Source organism: Trachypithecus francoisi, unplaced genomic scaffold (genome assembly GCF_009764315.1).
Source record: "Trachypithecus francoisi isolate TF-2019V2 unplaced genomic scaffold, Tfra_2.0 Lachesis_group3, whole genome shotgun sequence".
Classification (NCBI taxonomy): Eukaryota; Metazoa; Chordata; class Mammalia; order Primates; family Cercopithecidae; genus Trachypithecus; species Trachypithecus francoisi.
Window position 1 is genome coordinate 140059876 of NW_022681468.1, and position 21074 is coordinate 140080949.

The 21074-nt window shown below is 38.2% G+C and overlaps 1 protein-coding gene across 4 annotated transcripts in view; it reads left to right on the top strand.

Moving 5' to 3' along the window:
• Positions 1 to 21074, top strand: part of ATP8B4 (ATPase phospholipid transporting 8B4 (putative)) — a 270644-nt gene that overhangs the window by 113357 nt on the left and 136213 nt on the right. For all 4 annotated transcript variants that reach the window (XM_033190153.1, XM_033190150.1, XM_033190152.1 and 1 more), the window contains 3 exons: positions 3425 to 3495; positions 7569 to 7651; positions 16646 to 16804. In XM_033190153.1, the coding sequence (XP_033046044.1) occupies positions 3425 to 3495; positions 7569 to 7651; positions 16646 to 16804 (313 nt within the window). The remainder of the gene's footprint in view (positions 1 to 3424; positions 3496 to 7568; positions 7652 to 16645; positions 16805 to 21074) is intronic.

A 21074-nucleotide genomic window follows, 5' to 3' on the forward strand; every position in this document is an offset into this window, starting at 1 on the left:
TGGGCCCTTGGGTTCCTCAATGACTTTGGAAGGGCCATGGGCTTTACATGAGTTAATTTAGTTCTTCTGGTGGGTGTGGTAGAGTCTATTCCTCCCTCACTCCTGGGCCAGATATGACCTCCCTGGTTCCTCATCCATACAATGGGAAGAATACTACTCACAGGGTTAAGAGAGTAAAATGACACAATTATGAGAGAGGGTTTCATAAATCCTTAAATAATTGTATAGCTTTAAGGTGTTATCGTTGCTTTACATTTTACTTTATTCTTTAACTCAACAAACATTAATTATGCCTAATAAACCTATGAGGACAATGCCTTTGGCTCTGAGGACCCAAATATGTTCAGTGCATTCTTTTCAGGTTCCCTCTGATGGGAATATTTGTTTTCTGTTGCCCATGGAAGTTGCGGAAGGGGCGTTGTATTGGAAAACACCGGTTCCTTCATGGAGGACATGGCAGAGCCTCTCCTGGCAGAGCAAGGAGAAAAGGCACTAATAATTCACAAAAGAAAGTAAATATGGGGCATATGATAGGTGGTTCTGAATGGAATTAATGATATCTTGGCCCACCTGTGAGTTCGGATATTCATGCTTTTCCTTTCCACTTCTTTACTCCTGTTAGTCATTCTGCCTTGGGGACCTCCTTTCACTGCATCTAGAATCTTCCATGATGCCCTTCCTCAACTAGCAATCCAATGTTGCACTCTCATTTGCACTCCCTTCATAGCACTTTGTTAATGAGGCTCTTAGAACCCTTATATTCTGCCTTTATTAAACTATACAAATCCTTGAAGCAAAGAGGTTTTGAATCATTTTGATATCCCTTGCAGTATATGCCTCATACTGCCCAGATTCAAATCCTGGCTCCTCCACTTACTGTGTGACCTTGAGGAAGTTACAGAACCCCTCTGGGCCTTACTTTGCTCATCTGTAAAGTGGAGATAACAATAGGACCTGCTCTATAGGATTTCTGTGAAGGTTAAATAAAATAGCACATGTGAAGCTCTTAGGACGGTGCTGGACACGTAGTAAACCCTCACTAAATTATCAGCTACATTATTTGGAATCATAAACACCTACACCTGGAACACAAGTTTCTGGATCAACTAGGAATGGGGTCCCTGTAGGATTTACTGGAGGAGTCAGTTTGAGGAGGCCTGCTGTGAGACTCAGAGTCCTGGGGAAGGTGGGCCCCGAAATCCACGTGTTGCTCCACTCCTGGCACAGCACCTCTGGAAAGGGGTGACAAGGGATGAGCAGGGCTTTTTCTGCAGCTCTCCTGCCCTTTCCTTTTCACAATTATGACTGAGTGCACTAGAATATAGGCCTGCCTGCATGACGATGAGCACATTGACTGCTTATCCTCCTGCCCTTCCTGGGCCTTCCCTTCACACTCCCTCCTCAACCACAATGAATTAACGCCTTGAAGGATGAGGTTAACAAAAGGGAACAGCAGGCCTCAGCAGAGGGACAGGGAGAAGGGACGATAGATGAAGGGAGTGCAGCATGGCGATTATGGAGTAGGAAAGCTGGAGGAAGGTTCACAGAACATCAAAGAGAAAGGTGATAACTGGGGAGATGGGCGGAGGTGGGGAAGGTAGGCATGTTGGTCCCAGAGAGTACACTGAGCAGGAACAGTTAGCCTGGAACCTGTGGGGGTCAGCCTGTGGGAAGCTGGGTCACTACTCAGGAGAGAATCTGACCGCCAGATGGCAGTGGCGCCTCAGTCACATGTTCCTAGCCAGCTGTGTGCAGGGACTCCTCCCCTTGTTTACCATGGTGTGAGTGTCAATGCAGCCCCGCCCAGTCTTGAACAGTAACACTGGATTCCAGTTTCAAAGAAAAGCAGTCCTGGGTACAAATAGGCATCTTTCTCTATACTTCATAACTGTATTCAGTCGCAGATTCTTAGGATTAGAGAATTTTGGATTTTGTTTCAAATGAGCCTTTTAAGCTCAGGGGAGGAGAGGCGCAGGCCCACAGACTGACTATTAAGCTCTTTTCCTGTTTAGTGCCTTGCGCCTGCTTTTATGCATTGAAATTTAAATGTGGGAAGTAAGATCAAGGTGAATTTTCAGAAAACTTTTTTTTCCCTTTAAAATCAGGATGGGTAGTTTTTGGTCCAAGAGCGACATCACTTTCTTTATGTGGCTTTGCTCTGTTCACAGTGTGACAAGTCAGAAAATTTCTGCCTCAACAAGCTTCTGTGGCTCTTTGATTCAGAGTTGTGTAAGAGCCTTGGTAATGCAAACCCACTTATTCCTTTAGGGGCTGTCACAGGGCATTTTTCCCCAGCTCTGTTTTATTCCAATCCCAATTTAGACAAAACCACACACACACACACACACACACGCACACGCACACGCACACACGCACACACACCCTGTTTTTGAGTTGCAAATTTAAAAGCTTGAGACAATCAAGAAAGTAAATTGATTCTAAATTTAACCCCCAAGACTCAAGAACAAAGCAATTCTAATGTTTTAAAAAACAAAGGTAAGAAAATTTCACAGATTTGGAATGCCAATCATAGATTCAGACATAGCTAGAAAATTGTTAGGCTAATGTCTCAAACTAAATTGCTAAAATTTAAGCCAATTCTTTTTAGATATTCAGACTCTTCAAAATTTTATAAAAACACTTATTTTTAAAATAAGTTTAGGAATTTGAAATAAAATTGATAAGCACTTTACCAATTTAGAGAGCTACCAGGATTCTAAAACTGAATTGTGATAGGTGTTTTGCAAAGCTCAATTAGACATCAGAATAGAACTGTTTATCTCTGAAAAACCCAAACTACTCAGTCTCTGATTTCTTCCCACTGCCTTTAACTACATTTTCTCTTCTGTCTTGCTCTCTTCCTTAGTCCCTACTTTATCTTAGCTCTCCTTTCTTACTTCCTACCATCTTTTACTTTTTTCTTTCCATCTTTATCTCTTTCTTAACTTCCTTGCCTCTCTTATTTTTATTTTATTTTTTTAGTTTCCTCCATCTATTTCCCTTCTGTTTTGTCCCCATCTCCTTTGTCTGCTCCCTGTTTTTAATTGATGACACTAGGTAATTAAAGTTTGTGCATATTTTTCCAGTTATTTATTGGAGAGAGTTTTATGTTGGTAATTTTCAAAGCAAGAAAATAGAATTTATATGTTTCATTCAAAAAAGGTGAATCAAGTGGCTATTAATTCATAGGACAGCTCCTTCCCTTGCTTATGTTGTGATAGTCAAGGGGCATATAAAGGACGAACAGGGAAGAGGGAGGGTTTGGTTCAGGGCATATGACATAGAGGTAGAACAGGATCTCACTTCTTTTACTTTGTTTCTAAGGCTCTGTTGGCTCGTTAGTAGTCAAGAGGTGATATACTGTAGAAGACTTTCAACCAATCTAACTTCTCAAGTATTAATTTGTTATGATTTTTGAAAATAGGCTGATTTACTTCTCCTATCAAGTAGTGAGCCACATGGTCTCTGTTATGTTGAAACTGCTGAGCTTGATGGGTAAGTTATTAAAATTGGAATAATTCGGTTGGTTTTCAATTTATTTAAAAGTAATGTCTTTAGAGATAAGACTTAACCTTGTTCAGTATCTTCTTGAGAGACATAGGAGTTTACATTGCAAAGTCCATAGTTAATTACTCTGCAGTAATTTTGAAACTGTCTTTTCTCTTAAATTTATTTTCTTGCAGAAACAGTGAGCTAAACTTATATACAGGAATAACTTTACACAGAGAATCTTCAGTGAGATTCCTTAGATGTTTTTAAAAACAGTTTTGCTTATTTTGATTTCAAGTGATTTTATAGGGAAAATGAGAGGGGTAGAGATCAAGATTCCCTGAGGAGGGAAGGAAGGACTGATGTTACTTTAAAAGGCAACCTTTAGGAACTGTGTCAAATGAAGACATAGAAAAAGAAGAGAGAAACAGAATATGATGCAGTTTTGATGTTGATATTAATTTAGAATTTAGTTATAGACCATATAGCAGTTCTGTTTCAGAGGATTTAATTTGTCTGGCATAAAAACATTTATTGAATGTTTACATTTTAATGACAGTATGTATTTGTGTTCTTTAGATGGAATTTATCATTTAATCCTGATGTAGATGCTGTATAAGCCCTATTGTACAGACAATGAAATCAAGGCTTAGAGAGCCTAAGTAATTTGCCCAAAGCATCTGAAGAGTGAAGCCAGGACTGGAACCTGGCAGTCTGACACCAGAGTCCATGGTTTTAACTGGTACCTTCCAAATTATTGCCATATAGAGCTATTCAAATAGTGCTTTAGTCTGTGGGACCCTACTTTGGTCAGAACAGTTTAGACACAACTAAAACAGTTCTGAGAGGAACATTTATGACATACATTTGAAAAGAGAAAAATTCTCAAATAAATAATCTCATCATTCATCTAAAAAACCTAGAAAACAGCAAAATAAACCCAAAAGAAGCAGTAGGAAGGAGATAATAAAGAGCAGAAATAAATAGACTTGAAAACAAAACAAAACAAAACAAAAAAATAAAGACAATCAACAATACGGAGCTAGTTCTTTGGAAACATCAATACAAGTGACAAACCTCTAAGAATACTGCTAAAACAAAAAAAAAAGAAGACACAAATCAGCAATATTATGCATGAACCATGGCATTTGGCAATTTGGTATAGATCCTGAAGACGTTATAAAGGTAAAAAAGAAATACCACAAACAACTGTGCACACAGAAATTTGACAATTTAGAAGAAATGAACCCACTTTCTCAAAAAAAAGGACTATACACTTAATATGACATAGATAATTTGAATAGCTCTATAAGTATTACAGAAATTAATTTCAAATGTAAAGTATAAAAAGCTCTGAGAAAAAAAATAGTAATCTTTGAAACCTAGAGTTGGCTAGTCAGATTCTTAGACTTGACACAGAAAACATAATCCATAAAAGGAAAACCTTGATAAACTGGACTTCATGAAATTAAAAATTTTTGTTCCACAGAGGTCCCTGTTAGAAGGGCTTAAAGATAAGTTACAGACTAGAAGAAAATATTTGTAAACCATCTATTTGACTAGGAACTTGTATCTTGAATATATTTTTTAAAAGCTTATTAAAACTCAATAGTGAAAAACCAAACCATCCCATTTGAAAATGGGCAAATCACATGAAGAGACATATCACCAAAGAGGACATACAAATGGCAAATAAGCCCATGAGAAGATGCTCAACACCGTTAACTACTGGGGAAATACAAACTAAAACTACAATGAGACCTCACTACAGACCTATCAGAATGGCTAAAATTAAAAAGAGTGACAACTCCAAATGCTAGCAAGGAAGGAGGGAAACAGGATCATTTATACATTGTGGGTGGGAATGTAACATGCTACAATCACTCTGGAAAATGGGTTTGTAGTTTCTTAAAAACTGAACATGCAGTTAACACACAACCCAACAATTTCACCCCTGGGCATTTATCCCAGAGAAATGAAGACATGTGTGTACAAAAATCTGTACATGAATGTTTATGGTGGCTTTATTCATAACATCCATAAATGAAAACAACTTGAATATCCTTCAATAAGTCAATGGTTGAAAAAATTGTGGTACATTCATACCATGGAATACTACTTAGCAATAACAATGAGTGAATTACTGATACATGTAACACTCTGGATGAATCTTCAGAGAATTATACTGACTAAAAATAATCAGTCCCAAAGGTCACATACAGTATAATTCTGTTTATAAAATGTTGCCTTTTGAAAAGGCAAAATCATGGAAATAGAGAACAGATTAGTAGTTGCCAGGTGTTAAGATGGGATGGGAAAGGCAGGGAGGTGGGTACGGCTATGGAGCACAACCCGAGGGATCCTGTGGTGATAGAAATGTTCTGTATCTTAACTATTTTGATATCAATATCTTGGTTGTGATATTATACTATGATTTTGCAAGATGTGAAACTATAGTAAGATGCAATTCTGAGTAAGGGGTACACAGCATCTTTTGGTATTGTTTCTTATGCTGAAAATCACTCTGAAGTTTATCAAGATACTCAGGCAGTCTAAGGAAGAGTGTGGAATGACAATGAAGGCATTAATCAGGAGTCTTGAAAAATACTTTTTAAAAGTATCAAGAAGGCCTATGTGTAATTATTCTTACTCTTTTGTTTTTCGCATTTGAAGGTAGAAGTGAGATAGTGGAGAGGATCCTGAGGAAGTAGTTCAAAATGATGATAAACTTTGATAAATGACATGACGTAGATTAGGGCTAAAGAACTAGGGCTATCTGGCTTTTTTGGTGTGACTATTTCAGTTATTTGAACAGTTGTTTAAGTGGATGGACATGTTGACCCTTTAGCCTCTATACCACTTATCTCACTCTTGTCCATCAAGCCCAGCTCAATTTCTGCTTCATCTATGAAGTTCTTGACTATCTCAATTCCTACTCATCTCTGCCTCCTAGGAATCAGCAGGTTTTGATGAATAAGATTACTTTTAAACAAACTAGCTTCAATTATACATCCAACTTAGTCTTTCCTGAAGAAAGCTATTTTAACAATGGGTATTCCTTGGGTTGGACTCATATTGTCCTACATCATCGTGAAGTTCATTTACAGAAGGTTAAGATTGGATGCCTTGTTAGGTATCCACTTTTTGGCTGTCTAAAATGAGTTATTTCATGGGTTTGCACAAAATTCCACACAGTGATGTTTGCTTTTTTACCTACCACTTGTTTTCCTCAAGAGGATGACTATCCTTTTGGGGGAGCACTTGAGTATCTTGGGTGACTTGGGTATGTATTTAATCAATATTTGTTGACTGAATGAATGTATCACTAAACATTTCCATAAAACATAGAACTCTGATAGCTGATCTTAAGCTACAGTGTAAGAGAATTAGGCTGAATTCAGTGAGAAAACTGGGAAGGTAAGCCCTTAAACACAAGACATAGGTGATGGCCATAGAATCTTAACTGCTGGCCATTTATGAATATCAGAGAGCCATCTGTCCAAAGTATGTGTGGTCCCACCTATAAGAAGATGCACAACTCACTGTGACTTGCTAAGCTTGTGTAGGTCATCTATTTTAGATTTATGGGTTTCTTGGATTGATTCTCCAAGAAGATGAAAGTTGTATTCCTTTTCCCATTTAAATTTCAGCTACTGTGAAATTAACCATGACCATCTTTTGCAAGTAAAACTCCTATATAGATAGTAGACTCTGGAGTGATATTAGCTTCCTTTATTTGGCAACTGTGTTCCTATTCCGAATGTGTTTTGTAACTCATGCATGATGTCTGAGTAGGTTCAAATGAAACCATATTTGTTATGTCCTCTGTTCTTTCAAAATGCAAAACAGATCAGTGTGTTGTTATAAAGATGTGCCATGGGTAGAATGCCAACTCTTAGGAGCCCAAGAAGCCCTGCCCACTTTCCTGAAACAGTGAGCGAAGTGTGAATGACATTCAAAGGAGAGTTACTTGGATCTCTTAGGTTTGGCTTTGCATGTGCTACACCCACCTGATTGCTTTGGTAGGATGCTGTTGGCTGTTCCATATAAAAATTCATGTCATGTCAATAATTTCACAGGGAAACGAACCTAAAAGTCCGCCAGGCACTATCAGTTACTTCGGAACTTGGAGCAGATATCAACAGACTTGCAAGGTTTGATGGTAAGTATTTTAAACAGATAAACAAACAAAAATCTCAAACCCAAAAAGCAATGCAACAAACTAATTATGTGAGATCCAACTTATGTTTCTTTTTATTTGGTGGAAGGACATAAAATTCTCCAGGCATCAAAGCCTGTAATTTATTCTCACGCTAAAAAGAGTAAAAATATTTGCCAAGGGGAGAATGGCTTTATTAGTTTATCATTCATTTCATGCTTGTTTCCTTTTTAAATATCATTTACTTCAATCCCATAATATCCTTTACTTGCCTGATGTTGGCCTCCCTGGAGCCATATACAGACTTGCTGGGGAGGAATATTGGCCACCCTTGTATTTCTAGCTCTAGGTCTAACCACCCGTCCATTTCCTGGCTCCATAACAAAGACTAACTACCAGACCTCAAACTTCATGAAGACAGTCATCCCGCCTCATATATTTCTGTACCTTGTACGGCGCTTGGTATAATGTCTTGAAGATATTAGGTGTTCAAGAAGAATATTCTGATTTATTTTATTTTATTTTATACCATGACTTTTATTTTAGACCATGGTTTTAGTATTTCCATCTTCATGCCATTCAGCTGGTCCCCTGATCTTCAGTATAATCTCTCTTGCCTCTCCTTTTCTACCTATATCTTGTTCTATTCTGTTAAAGTTATTCTTAAGTTGTCATGGAACAACCTTCAGATGTTGTCCATTCTAGGGATATCTGCATTTATGATTAAGACACCACAGAGAAACACAATACTTCAAGAGTCAAAGGAAAGAAACACTGATTATAGGATTTTAGGCACCATAATAGACTGCAGAGAGAATCTTTGGAGTCTCTCTTTCACTCCTCAATGGTCTCCTGCTTTACCCACTTGTCAGTCTGGCCCAGAATATTAGTATATCCATATAGATTGGCTTTATTTACTAATGGATTTTCATGAGTTTGAGACAATCTTCCAAAATGTGTTTTTGGGGGATCCACTTAGGAAAAACATGGATAAGGGTCTTAGCATAATCACATGAGTTAAAGCACAGGCAAGTTTATGTTGTAAAGTTTCTCCAGTGCAGAGCTTAGAGCTTCTATTGCCTGTGCATTGCAGTTGCTTGTAAACTCTGTCTGGATTCTGTTAATATTTTAATCTCTCTTAAATGAGTGCCTTTATAACAGATGTTTATAGAAAAAAAAAATTCCTCCAAATTGAGATTTAAGTCAGGGAGTAGCCAGGAAAGTGAATGGTCCAAGAAATATTTTGATTAGAATAAAACAAATTACACATTTTCTACTAAGTAATTTTTTCAATGAAATTTTACTGTTATGTGAATCCAAGAAAAGTAAATTGTGTTCATGAATCAAAATACTTGCTTAAAATACCTCATTGAATATTTATGGAGTCCTAAAAGGGCCACCTAAATATAATTTACTATTACTCATTTCTTTCCTGGCAGAGTTGTACCTTTATACCTCTATTGATCTACGAAGAGGTAGAAATTAATGAGTTTTAGTGTTGTTAACCATCAAAAAGCAGAGCATGATTGTTAACAATTATTTAGGTCCCATTCTTTCCTAGATGTTTGCCCAGATAGGCTACACTATGATGCAGTTATAAACAACCCTGCAATCTTAGTGGCATAAACACAGTAAAGGCTTATTCTTGCCCATGTCACATCCTGAGTGGTTTGGGTGGCCTTCTCCATCACGGAGCCACAGTATCTGGACTAATGGCGTCTGAGGTCCCTGCATCGAGCAAAGGGTAAGATGAAAGAGACACAGTGGTTTTTAAATTCTTCTTCCTCTTATAGTTCATTGGTTAACATTGTCACCTGGCCCTGACTTAACTGCAAGGGAGGCTAGAAAATAACAAATATGAATACTTGTTGAGCATTAACTGTCTCTACCACACCCTCCAAGAATCATGGCTCTGTAAGTCGATGCCAGGATAATGCATAAGGATCCAGGCTGGATTAGGTGGATTTCTTACATGGAACTACAGGATTGGGGCTAAGTATCCCTCTCTTCAGCATGACTCCTTATACTATCAATCCACCATACCCTGCTTGGCTTTTTCTTCTTCTTATAGCAGAAAATGAATAAATAGTTATAAATTCCAGTGTGGGGCAGAGAGGAAGACCAGCATCAGGCACCAAGAAGACGTGGGAGGGCAAAGGAAAGTCCTAATGTAAAGAGACTAGGAAGGGAGTGTGAAACGATGGGGTGAGGAGGAAGCTTAAGCTTCCTGAAGTGACCTTGTAGGACTGAGAAGGAGTGCTGGATCCTCTCCTCATGGAAGGCAGGTGTCTGGGAGAGGGATCAGCTGGCATGGTAGTTTTAAAATGTCTTTACTTCAGATCCTTTCTGATGTAAGAAACTGGAACACAGTAGCTGCAAATTTAAACCAATACAAGTGGTTTTGCTCAGGCTGAAAACACTTTCCTCCCCTAAGATTTTACAGATGAGGTAACAGGTCTTGAGAAATTAAAGGACTTGCTTATATATAAAAATAGCCATTTAAAAATACTTCACAAAATTTACTTTTAAGGTGTGTTAATAATTATTACTTACTAGATATGACTTGAATTTGCTTCATACAGAATGGGCAACTCACCAATCCCCAATGAATAATTGTTTTCCCCAATAAAGGCAACACAGACCTCCCTTTTTTATGAGTATATATACTTAAACTGTGGTCAGCTTTTCAGAAAACATGTAATGCCAAATTCATGAGGCTGGTACACTTCTGGGCTAAAATACAGGTTTCTGTTAAGTTTACTTTTTCGTTTTAAAATCTTGGGCTGCCTTTCAATCTATCTTAAAGTTCAAGGCAACAGGGTGTTTTATGGGTTTATTCTAATAAATAAAAAATATAATTTCCTGTTTCTAAGAAAGCATCAGAAGAATGAATAGATGAATTAAGGGAAAATAAATTAGAAACAATATACAAATTAGATTCCCCCCAGTTAGCAGCCAAATTGAAAGACCAAGAGGATGATGCAAGATGTGGCATGGAAGCCTTTGAAAGAGTTACGACAGTTAATAAATCCTAAATCCTTCCCATGATTGCTCTTGCTTTCCTTGGCCTTCAGTTATTTTCTCCATCCACTTCTTTCCAAGCCCTAATTTATGCATTTCAATTTTAATATCACACACACACACACACACACACAGACACACACACACACTCCACTATCCGCACATGGTTTTCTAACTACTCCATTTCACCATTCTTCTCTTTCCTTTTTTTCCTTCCTGTATTCTTGCTTACTGTTCTCATCTCATCTTCCTCCTTCACTTTTTATCTTAGCTCTTTTCTCCACCTGCAGTGTCACTTTTCTGTCATTCTTTATCTTTGTTTTCATCACTCTCTCCATAGTAATTGGTTTAAGTTTATTAAGCACCTCCTAAGTACAAGATACAAAATAAAGTATGTAGAATTATAAATGATCTCTCCATATATTATCCAGGTTCTTTTGATCCTTTGCTCCTGGTTCTTTTTCTACTCCCTTTTTTGTGTCTTCTTTATTCACCTTTGTCCTAATGAAGTATCAATAGATTACAGGTTTTCCTCTGGTGATTGGAAAAAGACTTTCTTGACTCATGGGAATCAAAACCAGATATTGCATCCTTTAGTTTAAATTAAAATAGGATATCAACATTGTGTATGTTTGACAATGACCTGGCTAGCTTTGGAAAGGTGTAATAGATGAGACAGATATGTGAGGCACACTCTTTACCATGTTCTATCTGTGCTAGGTATACGTTTTAATTTGTGACTTCTGGGCAAATCTGGGTATGGCATTATTTTTGCTTCTGGTTACTGTGTGTTTTTTCTTCTGAGACTTGCCAAAATACTTTCTCAGCACCAAATTACAGTTTTCTGTCCTTGAATAATAAAAGCACATCTTCCAAGTATCTAAATACATGAATTTCCCACTCCTATCCCCAGAGAAGTTCCCACTGGGGACTCCAGGTTTCGGACACATAGGGTCAGAACTGAGATGGGTTGAAACCTCAGGATGTCTCTGGTAAGTCTCTCTGCCTCCTCACTTTTGCATCTATATTCAAAGATAGTGTCTTTCTGGTGGGCTGATTTCTTTCATCCATATGTGTACAGTCACCCATTATTCATTTAGCAAATGTATGTTTAACACAAGGCCAAGGGATTTGTTAAGCCTGGGATACAGTGGTTAATAAGTCAGGCTCAGGCCATGCTTTTTTAGAGCTTATTTCCCAGGGGAGAAGACAGACTTGAAAAAAGGCTCATCCCTAAAGAAGCCTTTGATACGGTAAAGGTCCTAAAGTTCTCAGGCCCTAAACTTGATGTTGATATGTGAGCAAGAGCTCACTATGTACCAGGCACCATGCTGAGTAATTGCACACATTATCTTGTTAAACCCTTACAACTCTTGAAGGAAGAGATTATTGTTAGCTCAATTTATGGATAAAGAATCTGAGACCCGAGTAAATTGATTAACTTTCCCAGTGTCATATGGCTGTTAAGTGGAGAAGCCAGACTATGAACCCTGGACTTTTGGCAAATCCTATTTTACAAAGGACACAAAAGGACACAAAACCCCAGGTTGTAAACCAAAGTAGAAAGACAGCATTGGAGAGTTAGGGAAAATTAGCACAAGAGCTTAGCTCCTGATTAGGGAAATAAATGAAATTTTAAAATATTCTAAACCCAAAGGTACAAAATTAATTACCAGAGATCAAGTCCATCCAGGACAAGGATGAGGTCATCATATTTTTAAAACGTAGCAATGTTCTCAGTGATTTTGAATGTCAAGATCCCTGACAAGAGTTTATAGAAGACTTGGCCAAATGTAGAGACCAGTGCACACAAGAGAGTTGGGTTTTGGCGGGTAAATCCATTTATTTGAAAAGTTCTCATGCAAATATTTTTATACATTTCAAACATCAGAAAAAAATGATTTATGGTCTCTTGAATTTTGTAAGAAAAGATACATAACTTGATCTAACATTATAGATCAAATATAATATAAAAAGAGATTGAGTGGGCCTTGATGTTCCTGTTAAAGTCTTATGGGAATTGAAAAACTTTTATAAACAAGTAACTGAAATACTTGTCAATTATTATTATGTAAACTGGACATTCTTATTCCTTGGGGAAATCCCCGGATGTAAATTGTCGAAATGTGTTTAAGAATCTTTTGCATATTGTTACTGACTGAACTGAGATCTGTTTTCTGCAACTCCTGACAAGTTTACATATTTTGTATGACTGTTAATGCTGAATTCTGAACCAGGGAAAGGTTGACTCTTTATTCAGGAATCCTTGTATACTTTGTGGTTCTTTCTAAAGAATAGCATGTGTGTAATTAAAACATGGAAAAATAAGCATCTCTTTTTGGTTAAAAAAATAAAATAGCTTGGTTAGCATCTTGTGAGTTTTTTTGCTTACCAGATAGCTTTCCTATTCACCTGGACAGGAGGACACCCCAACAGCACAGCTGACGCATGAGGCATAGATTCCATGTAAAGGCGGAATATTTACTGCTGGTGCTGACATGCCATTATGGTGGTAATGATGGATGGGTGAACCTTGACAGTTGAAGCGTAAAGAAGCTTTAGAAAGTAGGAAGGTGACACTCTTCTTTCTAAGAAAATAAATAAATATTTGTCATAATCATCAGGGCAAACAGTAGTGGGCAATCTCTAAAACGCTAAGAAACTCTTGGCTAGAGAAGTTCTTGAACAGCAATATTGATGTTTTATTTGCTGGATAATTTGTCTTATGGAAGAGTTGCAGTACAGATAATCAGTAACTATTTCTATTAATAATGTACACGAAGAGATGAATCCAGCTTCTCTGGAAAATCATAGAATATTGGGCACTGAGTTCTATTTTTATGATAAACTGCAGACTTTCTCTTTGAGGTTAATACTTGGCTTGAGAAGTCTGTCGAGTTGGTAATTAACCAGCAATTCAGCTGACTAAATCTAGAATGCTTAGGAAGGTCCGGAATGAGATCCTGTAGATTTTTTTCAGTATGGGTCTATCTAGAGCATTTCTGTGTGATTGTCAAATGGATAGATTGCAATCTGCTTTCATGTCTTCTCTTCAGAGGGGCGAACAGATATGAGCAGCTAGTTTGATTGTATTTACACTTCATTATTGACGTGATTTTCTTCCAGCTTTATTATTGCCCATTAAAGATGACTTTGTGCTCCAAACATGTATTCAATAAATGACTATGTGAGAAATGATGCGATTTTTTCCTAAACTGTTTCCTCATCGATTGTCAAACTGACCATTTACGGCCTCTTTCTCTTCTCTGATTGAACTAGCAAAAGGAAGAGGGGTCCTAAGAGAGCTTTCCCCTTATCCTTGTTATGCTTCATGGCTAGGCTCTCATTTTGGTTGCTTCTAATGCACTTTAATGCTCCCACCTGTTTTCAGTACTCTCCGATCTACTCGGCTCCCATTAGATTTAGGCCAGAAACTAAGCCCCACCAGTTGTGCCTTGGCTATTTGGTTTTCTAGTCCTTCATTACTATCATGGAAATAGACCTACTTTGTCCATTTTTCTTAGATCCGCTCTAATATCCATCTCATCTCTTAACCTCTCTCTTGAAATCATCTGAATTTTTTTCTATCTATCTCTTCGACAAAGATCCTATTATGTAGATAGTATAATAGTTTATAGGAATACGAAAGTGAATACAGTGCTCCCTTCAAAGGAATCTGTTCATCCGTTTTGGAAAGTGGTACAAAAGAAATTGGGAAGTGTGTGTTTTATGCTAATAGAGCTTAAAAAGGGGAAGCCGAGCACTTCTAATGATAAAAACAAATGTAGTTTGGCTTTGTTCCCACCATTTTGTTTTGACTGGGGCCTGTATTTAGAACTTACATCACCGAGACCACACTCTTTGAGAAAGGCTGAATTGGGGCTTAGCCTCCAAGAACCCTGGCAGTACCCCTTGGCCCTACTGCCTGTTCCTGTCTAGAACCACACCCTTGGTGTGAGGCCAGTGAGGAGCGAGCCAACGTGTTTAAGGCTGTATTTGCCTCCATGTCAGTCTTTGCTTACGACAATAGAAATCATCAAATGAACCTGTTTTTTATATTCCTATTGGCAAGTATTGCATATCATGTTGTTTTTGCCCAAAGCAAATTTTTTTTTTTTTTTTTTTTTTAAGTGGCTCAGTTTGAAGCCTGAGAAATTGAGTCTTGGGTCAAGAATCTGAAATAAACTTTAAGTGTTGCTGTTAACCTGTTATTTTATGTAGATTTTGCTGGTGATAGCCAATTCAAGATTTTACAATTCAGAGTGAAAATTGGTCAGGAAGAAAAGATATTGAATTCAGAAAATGTCTCCTCATCTACAACATAGTTGTCCAAACAACTTGAGCCAGTTTAAATCAGTTTTAATTTACTTTTTACTATCAGTGATAGGCCATAATGGAGCTAACCAGAATTCAGCCGCTTCCCTTGGCAAGGTTATTTGTCTTATCCAAATCCTCCTGCCAGCAGTCTCTATTTAGCAGTGGGAAATAGGGATGTCTGGGAAACTGCCAGTGAGTGCCTAAGTGGGGAGGCTTTAGGCAGTACTTTTGTTATACTGGGGAAAGACAGGTGGAGGTTGGAAAAGCGGCCCTGAGGCCATGAGTCCCTCATTCCTTTCACAGTTCTATTTGTTTTTGCTTTTTTAATGCAAGGGCTGTTAGTGATCTGGTTGGTCAGGAGTGACCAGTGGCCATGTGGCAACTGGTTGCTGTTACCTCTGTTTAGTAGTTTTAAAGGGAGTATCCTAGGGAGAAAGGGGACCCACCTAAGAAGCCTCTTTTAAGTTCAGAGCAGCTTGGAGAGTGGATGGAGTCAGTGTAATATAGATCTCTAGGCTTACTTGGTCCCCTTTCTCTTTAATCAGTGCTAAAGATATAGTTCCCTTTTTATTTTCCAAATGCTACGTTTTATGTTCCAGCTTGCCCTTTTGACTTCTGATTAAATGTGAATGTATTTTTGTTTGTTTGTTTTTGAGAGAGAGAACTTTGTAGGTACTAATCTCACCCCAACTCCGACTCAAGTCCTGACTGGATCTAACCACAGCTTCCTTTTTCATATCTCCCCTCTCTTTTTTCCTTCCTCCCTGTGTTCCTCTCTCCCTCCATTCTGTTCTTTCGTGTCTTTGTACTCATTATGTATGAAAATTTTTCCTCACCTTTTGCAGTGGATATGTATATTAATCTAATAGTTATGTTTTGTGACAGGGTCCGTGAAAGATTATTTGTGGTTTCTTTTTCTATCTAGAGAACCCCCATCCTGAATATATATTTTCATATTGAAATAATGGAACGAATTGATTCGTTGATTTGGAGTGGGCATGCCTTTGGTTTGGAATTAAAGAAACTAGAAACATCTTCTAGGGGCAAGTTATATGGTGCCTTTGAGAGTCCCCAGAACTCTGAATCTAATCAAGATAAGAAGCATAGAACAGCTGAAAGGAATCACACACATTCTCAGACACATGTGGCAAACAAGGCCCAGGTTTCTTTCTGGTGGGATACAGTAGGACCTCTGAAATCCTGATTATGAGCTTAGAAAGATGGTTAACTTTTGTTGTGAGACTGGAAGTATACTATTTTAAACTGTGTAAAAGTTCACATTTAGCTGAAAGAGATGGAATAAGAGAAACTTTTAGGACAGTCACTGCTTTATCTTTTCAAAAATTATTTGTTATAAACTAGAAGTAAAGATATGCTCTTTTTTATTTTTTAAGGAAAAAATATCCCATGGCTCTTAAGGTTTCTGTTGTTATTTGTTTTTTTTTTTTTTTAATTTTTATTTGGACAGTACAGAAAACTGTTTTCAAAATAGTTGATGGCTTTCCATTTCTCTACCTCCCAGCTTATTTTTTCTAGCACAATTCTGTATATGTAACCCCATGCTGTTAAAGGGAAACAGTGGTAAAACAGTGCTGTGGGCTTCTGAAGAGAATTTTGGGTGAGTCGTAAAGAGGTTTGTTTTGTTTTTCTATTTTCCAGGGATTGTTGTCTGTGAGGCGCCTAACAACAAGTTAGATAAATTCATGGGAATCCTTTCTTGGAAAGACAGCAAGCACTCCCTCAACAATGAGAAGATAATCCTGAGAGGCTGCATCCTGAGAAATACCAGCTGGTGTTTTGGAATGGTTATTTTTGCAGGTACAGCATGTGACCCAGCTCTATGGGAACCTTTCCTGCAACATACACCAGCACAGTCTACGATTCTCCAAGTTCTGATGAGCACAGTGCTTTCATTCCATGCGAAGTAGTGCTCTGGAGTTGGCTTCAGATTGTAGGACACCAGGAGAAAACACCATTGCTCTGAAAAGAGTCCAGGTGGCCCTGTTATATGAGGGACTACTGCCATCTTATTCTTAAAGATGCTGGAGTTTTAACTAGACAGTGGGTGCTAGATACCTACTGCTTAATTTTTCTTTATTAACCCCATCACCTTTGTCATTTTATGTATGAATCTGCCTTTAAAGTGGGTAAGAGTATGAAAGAAAGCCCCTGGCTGTGCAGTTGATTTTGTAGTTTGCAAAGGTCAAGTAGATCTTTTGGAAAAGGCTTCTTGATCTTGTAATCATTTCTGTTTATACTCCATAACTTTTTCGACTGTTCATAAATAGAGTGGGTTCTGGAAAGACTGTGCATGATGGGGGTAGGTGGGGTGGGGGGAGGTGCCTCTTACTCTTCTTGCCCACCATATTTCTTTTCTCTGCTTTATTTATATAGGCCCAAGGTGGCCCTCTCTTGCTAAGAAAGCTTACAGTAGCACCATTTCATAAAGCCACTCAAATTGTACTCATGGCTTCAATTGCCAGCCCTTGATTTTAAAAGTCCTGTTTATTGTGACACCAAATTAAGATGTGTTTTGGGCCTCTTGACTATGTGCAATCAAAATTGGAATGTTTTTCTTAACTGACCTTCCTCAACAACAGCAAAGTGTTCATTAAAATCTTAAAAGTGTTCCAAACCTAGAATTGTTCTCCCAATTCCTCTAAATACTGTCAGCTGTCAGTGTTATCAGTGCTCTTGCTGCTTGGGGCACTGCCGTTGTAAAGACCTGGGAAATCCCTAGAAATGAGCTTTTATGTTTTAGTCGGGGAAACAAACATATGATCATATATTTCGTTACACAGATAAAGAGAGAGCTAAGCTTGTCCATGAACATTCCTTTATCTTCCTACTTAACGATGGGGAAATTTCGTGGTCTTCTGATGGGAAATACCCTCCTGACTTGCTTCCTGTCATCATAGAGATAGAAGTGCTTCATCCTATGGATGGGATAAAGCCCCAGACTTTGCATTTCTGTGATCTTGTTTGGAATGGCTAATTCAGGACTCAAGTTCAGCTACAATGTTTCATGCTAGGGCAGCTGTTGTGAACGACTGAGAGGCCAAGTTCTTCTTTGTAAAGTTCCTTTATGGGAAAATGCTCTGAAAAACATGGAAGTTGGCTGGTAAGTTGAACAGGCCTCCCTCCAAGGAAGTGTAACAGAAAGTTCACAGAATTTCGATTGGGCAGACCTGAGTTTGGATTTATTACTATTTTTTTATTTATTGTTATTATTATTATTTTTTTTACCAGCTGTAGGACTGTAAGCTTTGGTTACTTACACTTCCTAAGCTTTAGGTTTTTTTCTGCTGTAACATGGGGATAATAATGAGTACATTAGAGTCATTTTAAAGGCTCAATGAAATAATGCATATGGAAAAGGATGCTTGACAAATGTTATTTTCCTTCCTTTTCTGCTTATCCCTCCTTTCAAATTTAATTCAGAGCACCCAGCCTGCTCTCTAGGCTGAGAGTTGGAAAAACTTACTGCTCTCTGGACTTTGGCAGCAGGCAGCAGGGAGAGAGGGAATACCCCCTTCTTTTGTGATTTGGCCATGGTATTCACTTGCAGGGGACCTTATCAAGTGGATATTTGTAAAGCAGAGCATGCTTGCATTGACTTTAGTCTGGTTACAAATGTTGGTAGAAAGCTTAATTAGAATGCTGGCGAACAGAAGAATTAGTGGTTGGCTTCGTCAGTGTCAGAGATGTACAAACAGATGTCGCAAAACCTCTAAGTCTTAAGACATTTAGTTGGGGAACTAGTTCCAGGTCAACACCTAGGTCTAATGAAAAATATCCAATGAATTATTAAGTATTCTTTCTGTATTATTTCTCTAGTTGTACCTACCACTAGGAATTGTGCAAGGAGTATAGATGACACAGATATGGTTTGCTTTACAAACGTATTATTTATGAAGGTCTAATATATATTAACAGCTAGGCTACACCTCCCTGGTAATGCCTTCTTTATGCTTAAGAAAGGAGAAAATCTTATTTCTGAAGGCAGGAATTATATTCATTTAAACAGTCTCTAGGAGTCTGTACCATCTTGAGTGCACAATGCATTTTTGTCCTAGTTGTCTTCTGTTTGCCTCTCCAGATTTCCTCTCACCTTTTTCCACCCTTCTTTCTGCCCTAGGAGGCTTACTTGTGTGGTTTATATTAATAGGTTACCTTGTACTTCTGCTTCTGGTTGGGCTTTGTCTCAGGGCTCTCTAGGACGAGATCAAAAGGAGAAAGGAGATTACAGTCAAGGTGTTTACTCCTCCAGGCTGCATTCTTGTATGGTAACTTCAGGCTGGCCAGATCTATCAGCAGAAGGCCACTCTTACTCTAAGGGCTGCAAATTCCTATCACCTCTTTCCCTTAGGGCCCAGTAGCCATTCCTTCTCTTCGTCCCTTCTGGCTCAGATGGAGAAACAGCTTGATTGCTACATGCCCTTCATTAATGCACTAACCTTTTGTTTCCCCTATAATCCCACCTACGCTTTCTGTAAAGAGTTCCTTTATAAATAAACCTCCTCCAATTATCTTTGTTCGATGTGTCATCTATTTCCTTTTAGGATCCTGAATAAGGCACAGTCTTAAATATTGGTTGACTGTTTCATATAGTTTTAGAAAATAGTAAAGACCAAGAGCTTTAGAATTACTTTCGTCGAGGTTCAAATTCTCGCTCTGACACTTACTAGATGAGAAATCTCAGGCAATTTCAATTCTTTAAACTCAGTTTCATTATTATTGAACTGAGGATAATAGTCCCTAATTTGTTAGTTTGTTGTAAGCATTAGTTGAGATAATAGGTGAAATGTAGATGTTCAAAAAATTAATTTACTTAAAAATTAATTTACTTACAAATTAATTATTTATTGAATGTCTACTATATGCTGGGCATTATCCTACTTACTCATTGGGGATTAAAAATGTGAACAAAAGCAAATGTAGTACCTTCACTCATATGATTTTCAGTATGGTAGGAGAGAGAAAGAGGTATTCATCTCAAGCCAAAATCATATCAATGGCCAAGGCCCTGTGTGGCAGGAGGAAGGAAAGTGAGGTCAAAAAAGAAGACCAGTATGGGGTATGGAGAGCACAGATGGATATGGGACTGGAGACATGGATAGGGGCTAGATCACGCTGGTAGACCTTGTGGTCAGTATCCAGAATTTTGATCTTTATCCTAAGAGCTTTGGGACACCATTGTAAGTTGTCAAACAGGTGGGGCATATATGTATTAATTGTGAAAGGCTAAAAACTGTTTATAATGTTTGTAAATAGACAGCAGGTCCTGGGGTTGGGGAGGAGGAAAAATATTGGTTAGTTCTGGGGGCAGAGTGGATGCAGGGAGACAAAGTTTCTAGGTTTTTACAGTTGAAAGATGACGGTCCCTCAGATTAGGGTGGAGATTGTGAAAGGGGAGGGAAGTAGATAAATTCAGAAGGCTTTTAGAAAGTTGAATTGACAAGCTTTGATGACCAGGTTTGAAGGTGAGGATGATAAAGGTATCCACTATGACCGAGGTTTCTTTCAACCTTCACAACTGGACGGATGGTGATGATACTGAGATAAGAAGCTTGGAGGAAGATTGTAAGCTAGATTGGACAAGGGCCACTTGAGAAGCCTTAGAAGAATCCAGATGGAAATATACAGGCAACACAATACGTAGGTTTAAATATATGGATTTAGAGCTCAGAGGAACAGCATGAGCTGAGGATACACATCTTGTCTATATTATTAAAACTATTAGTCTTAAAGCTACAGTCTTAGGTGACATTGTCCAGGGAAGATTGAGTAAGAAGATAAGGTGACCTATGCCCGAGTCTTAAGGATTCTCCGTCTTTAGTGAGTGGGTAAAGGGAAAAGAGGGTAAGTACCACGGAAGACAGGAAAGGAGCTACCAAAGAGGTAGGAAGGAAAGCAGGAGAACATTATAACACAGAAGCTAAAGGAAGAGTATGTTTCAAAAAGATGGAATAGTCAACAGTGTCAAAGATTGCTGAGTGGTCAAGAAGTTATGGAGGATATTGATGATAACACCAGATCTGTTTTGGTGTTGTGATTGACCCAGAGACTAGGTTGAGTAACGAGTGGG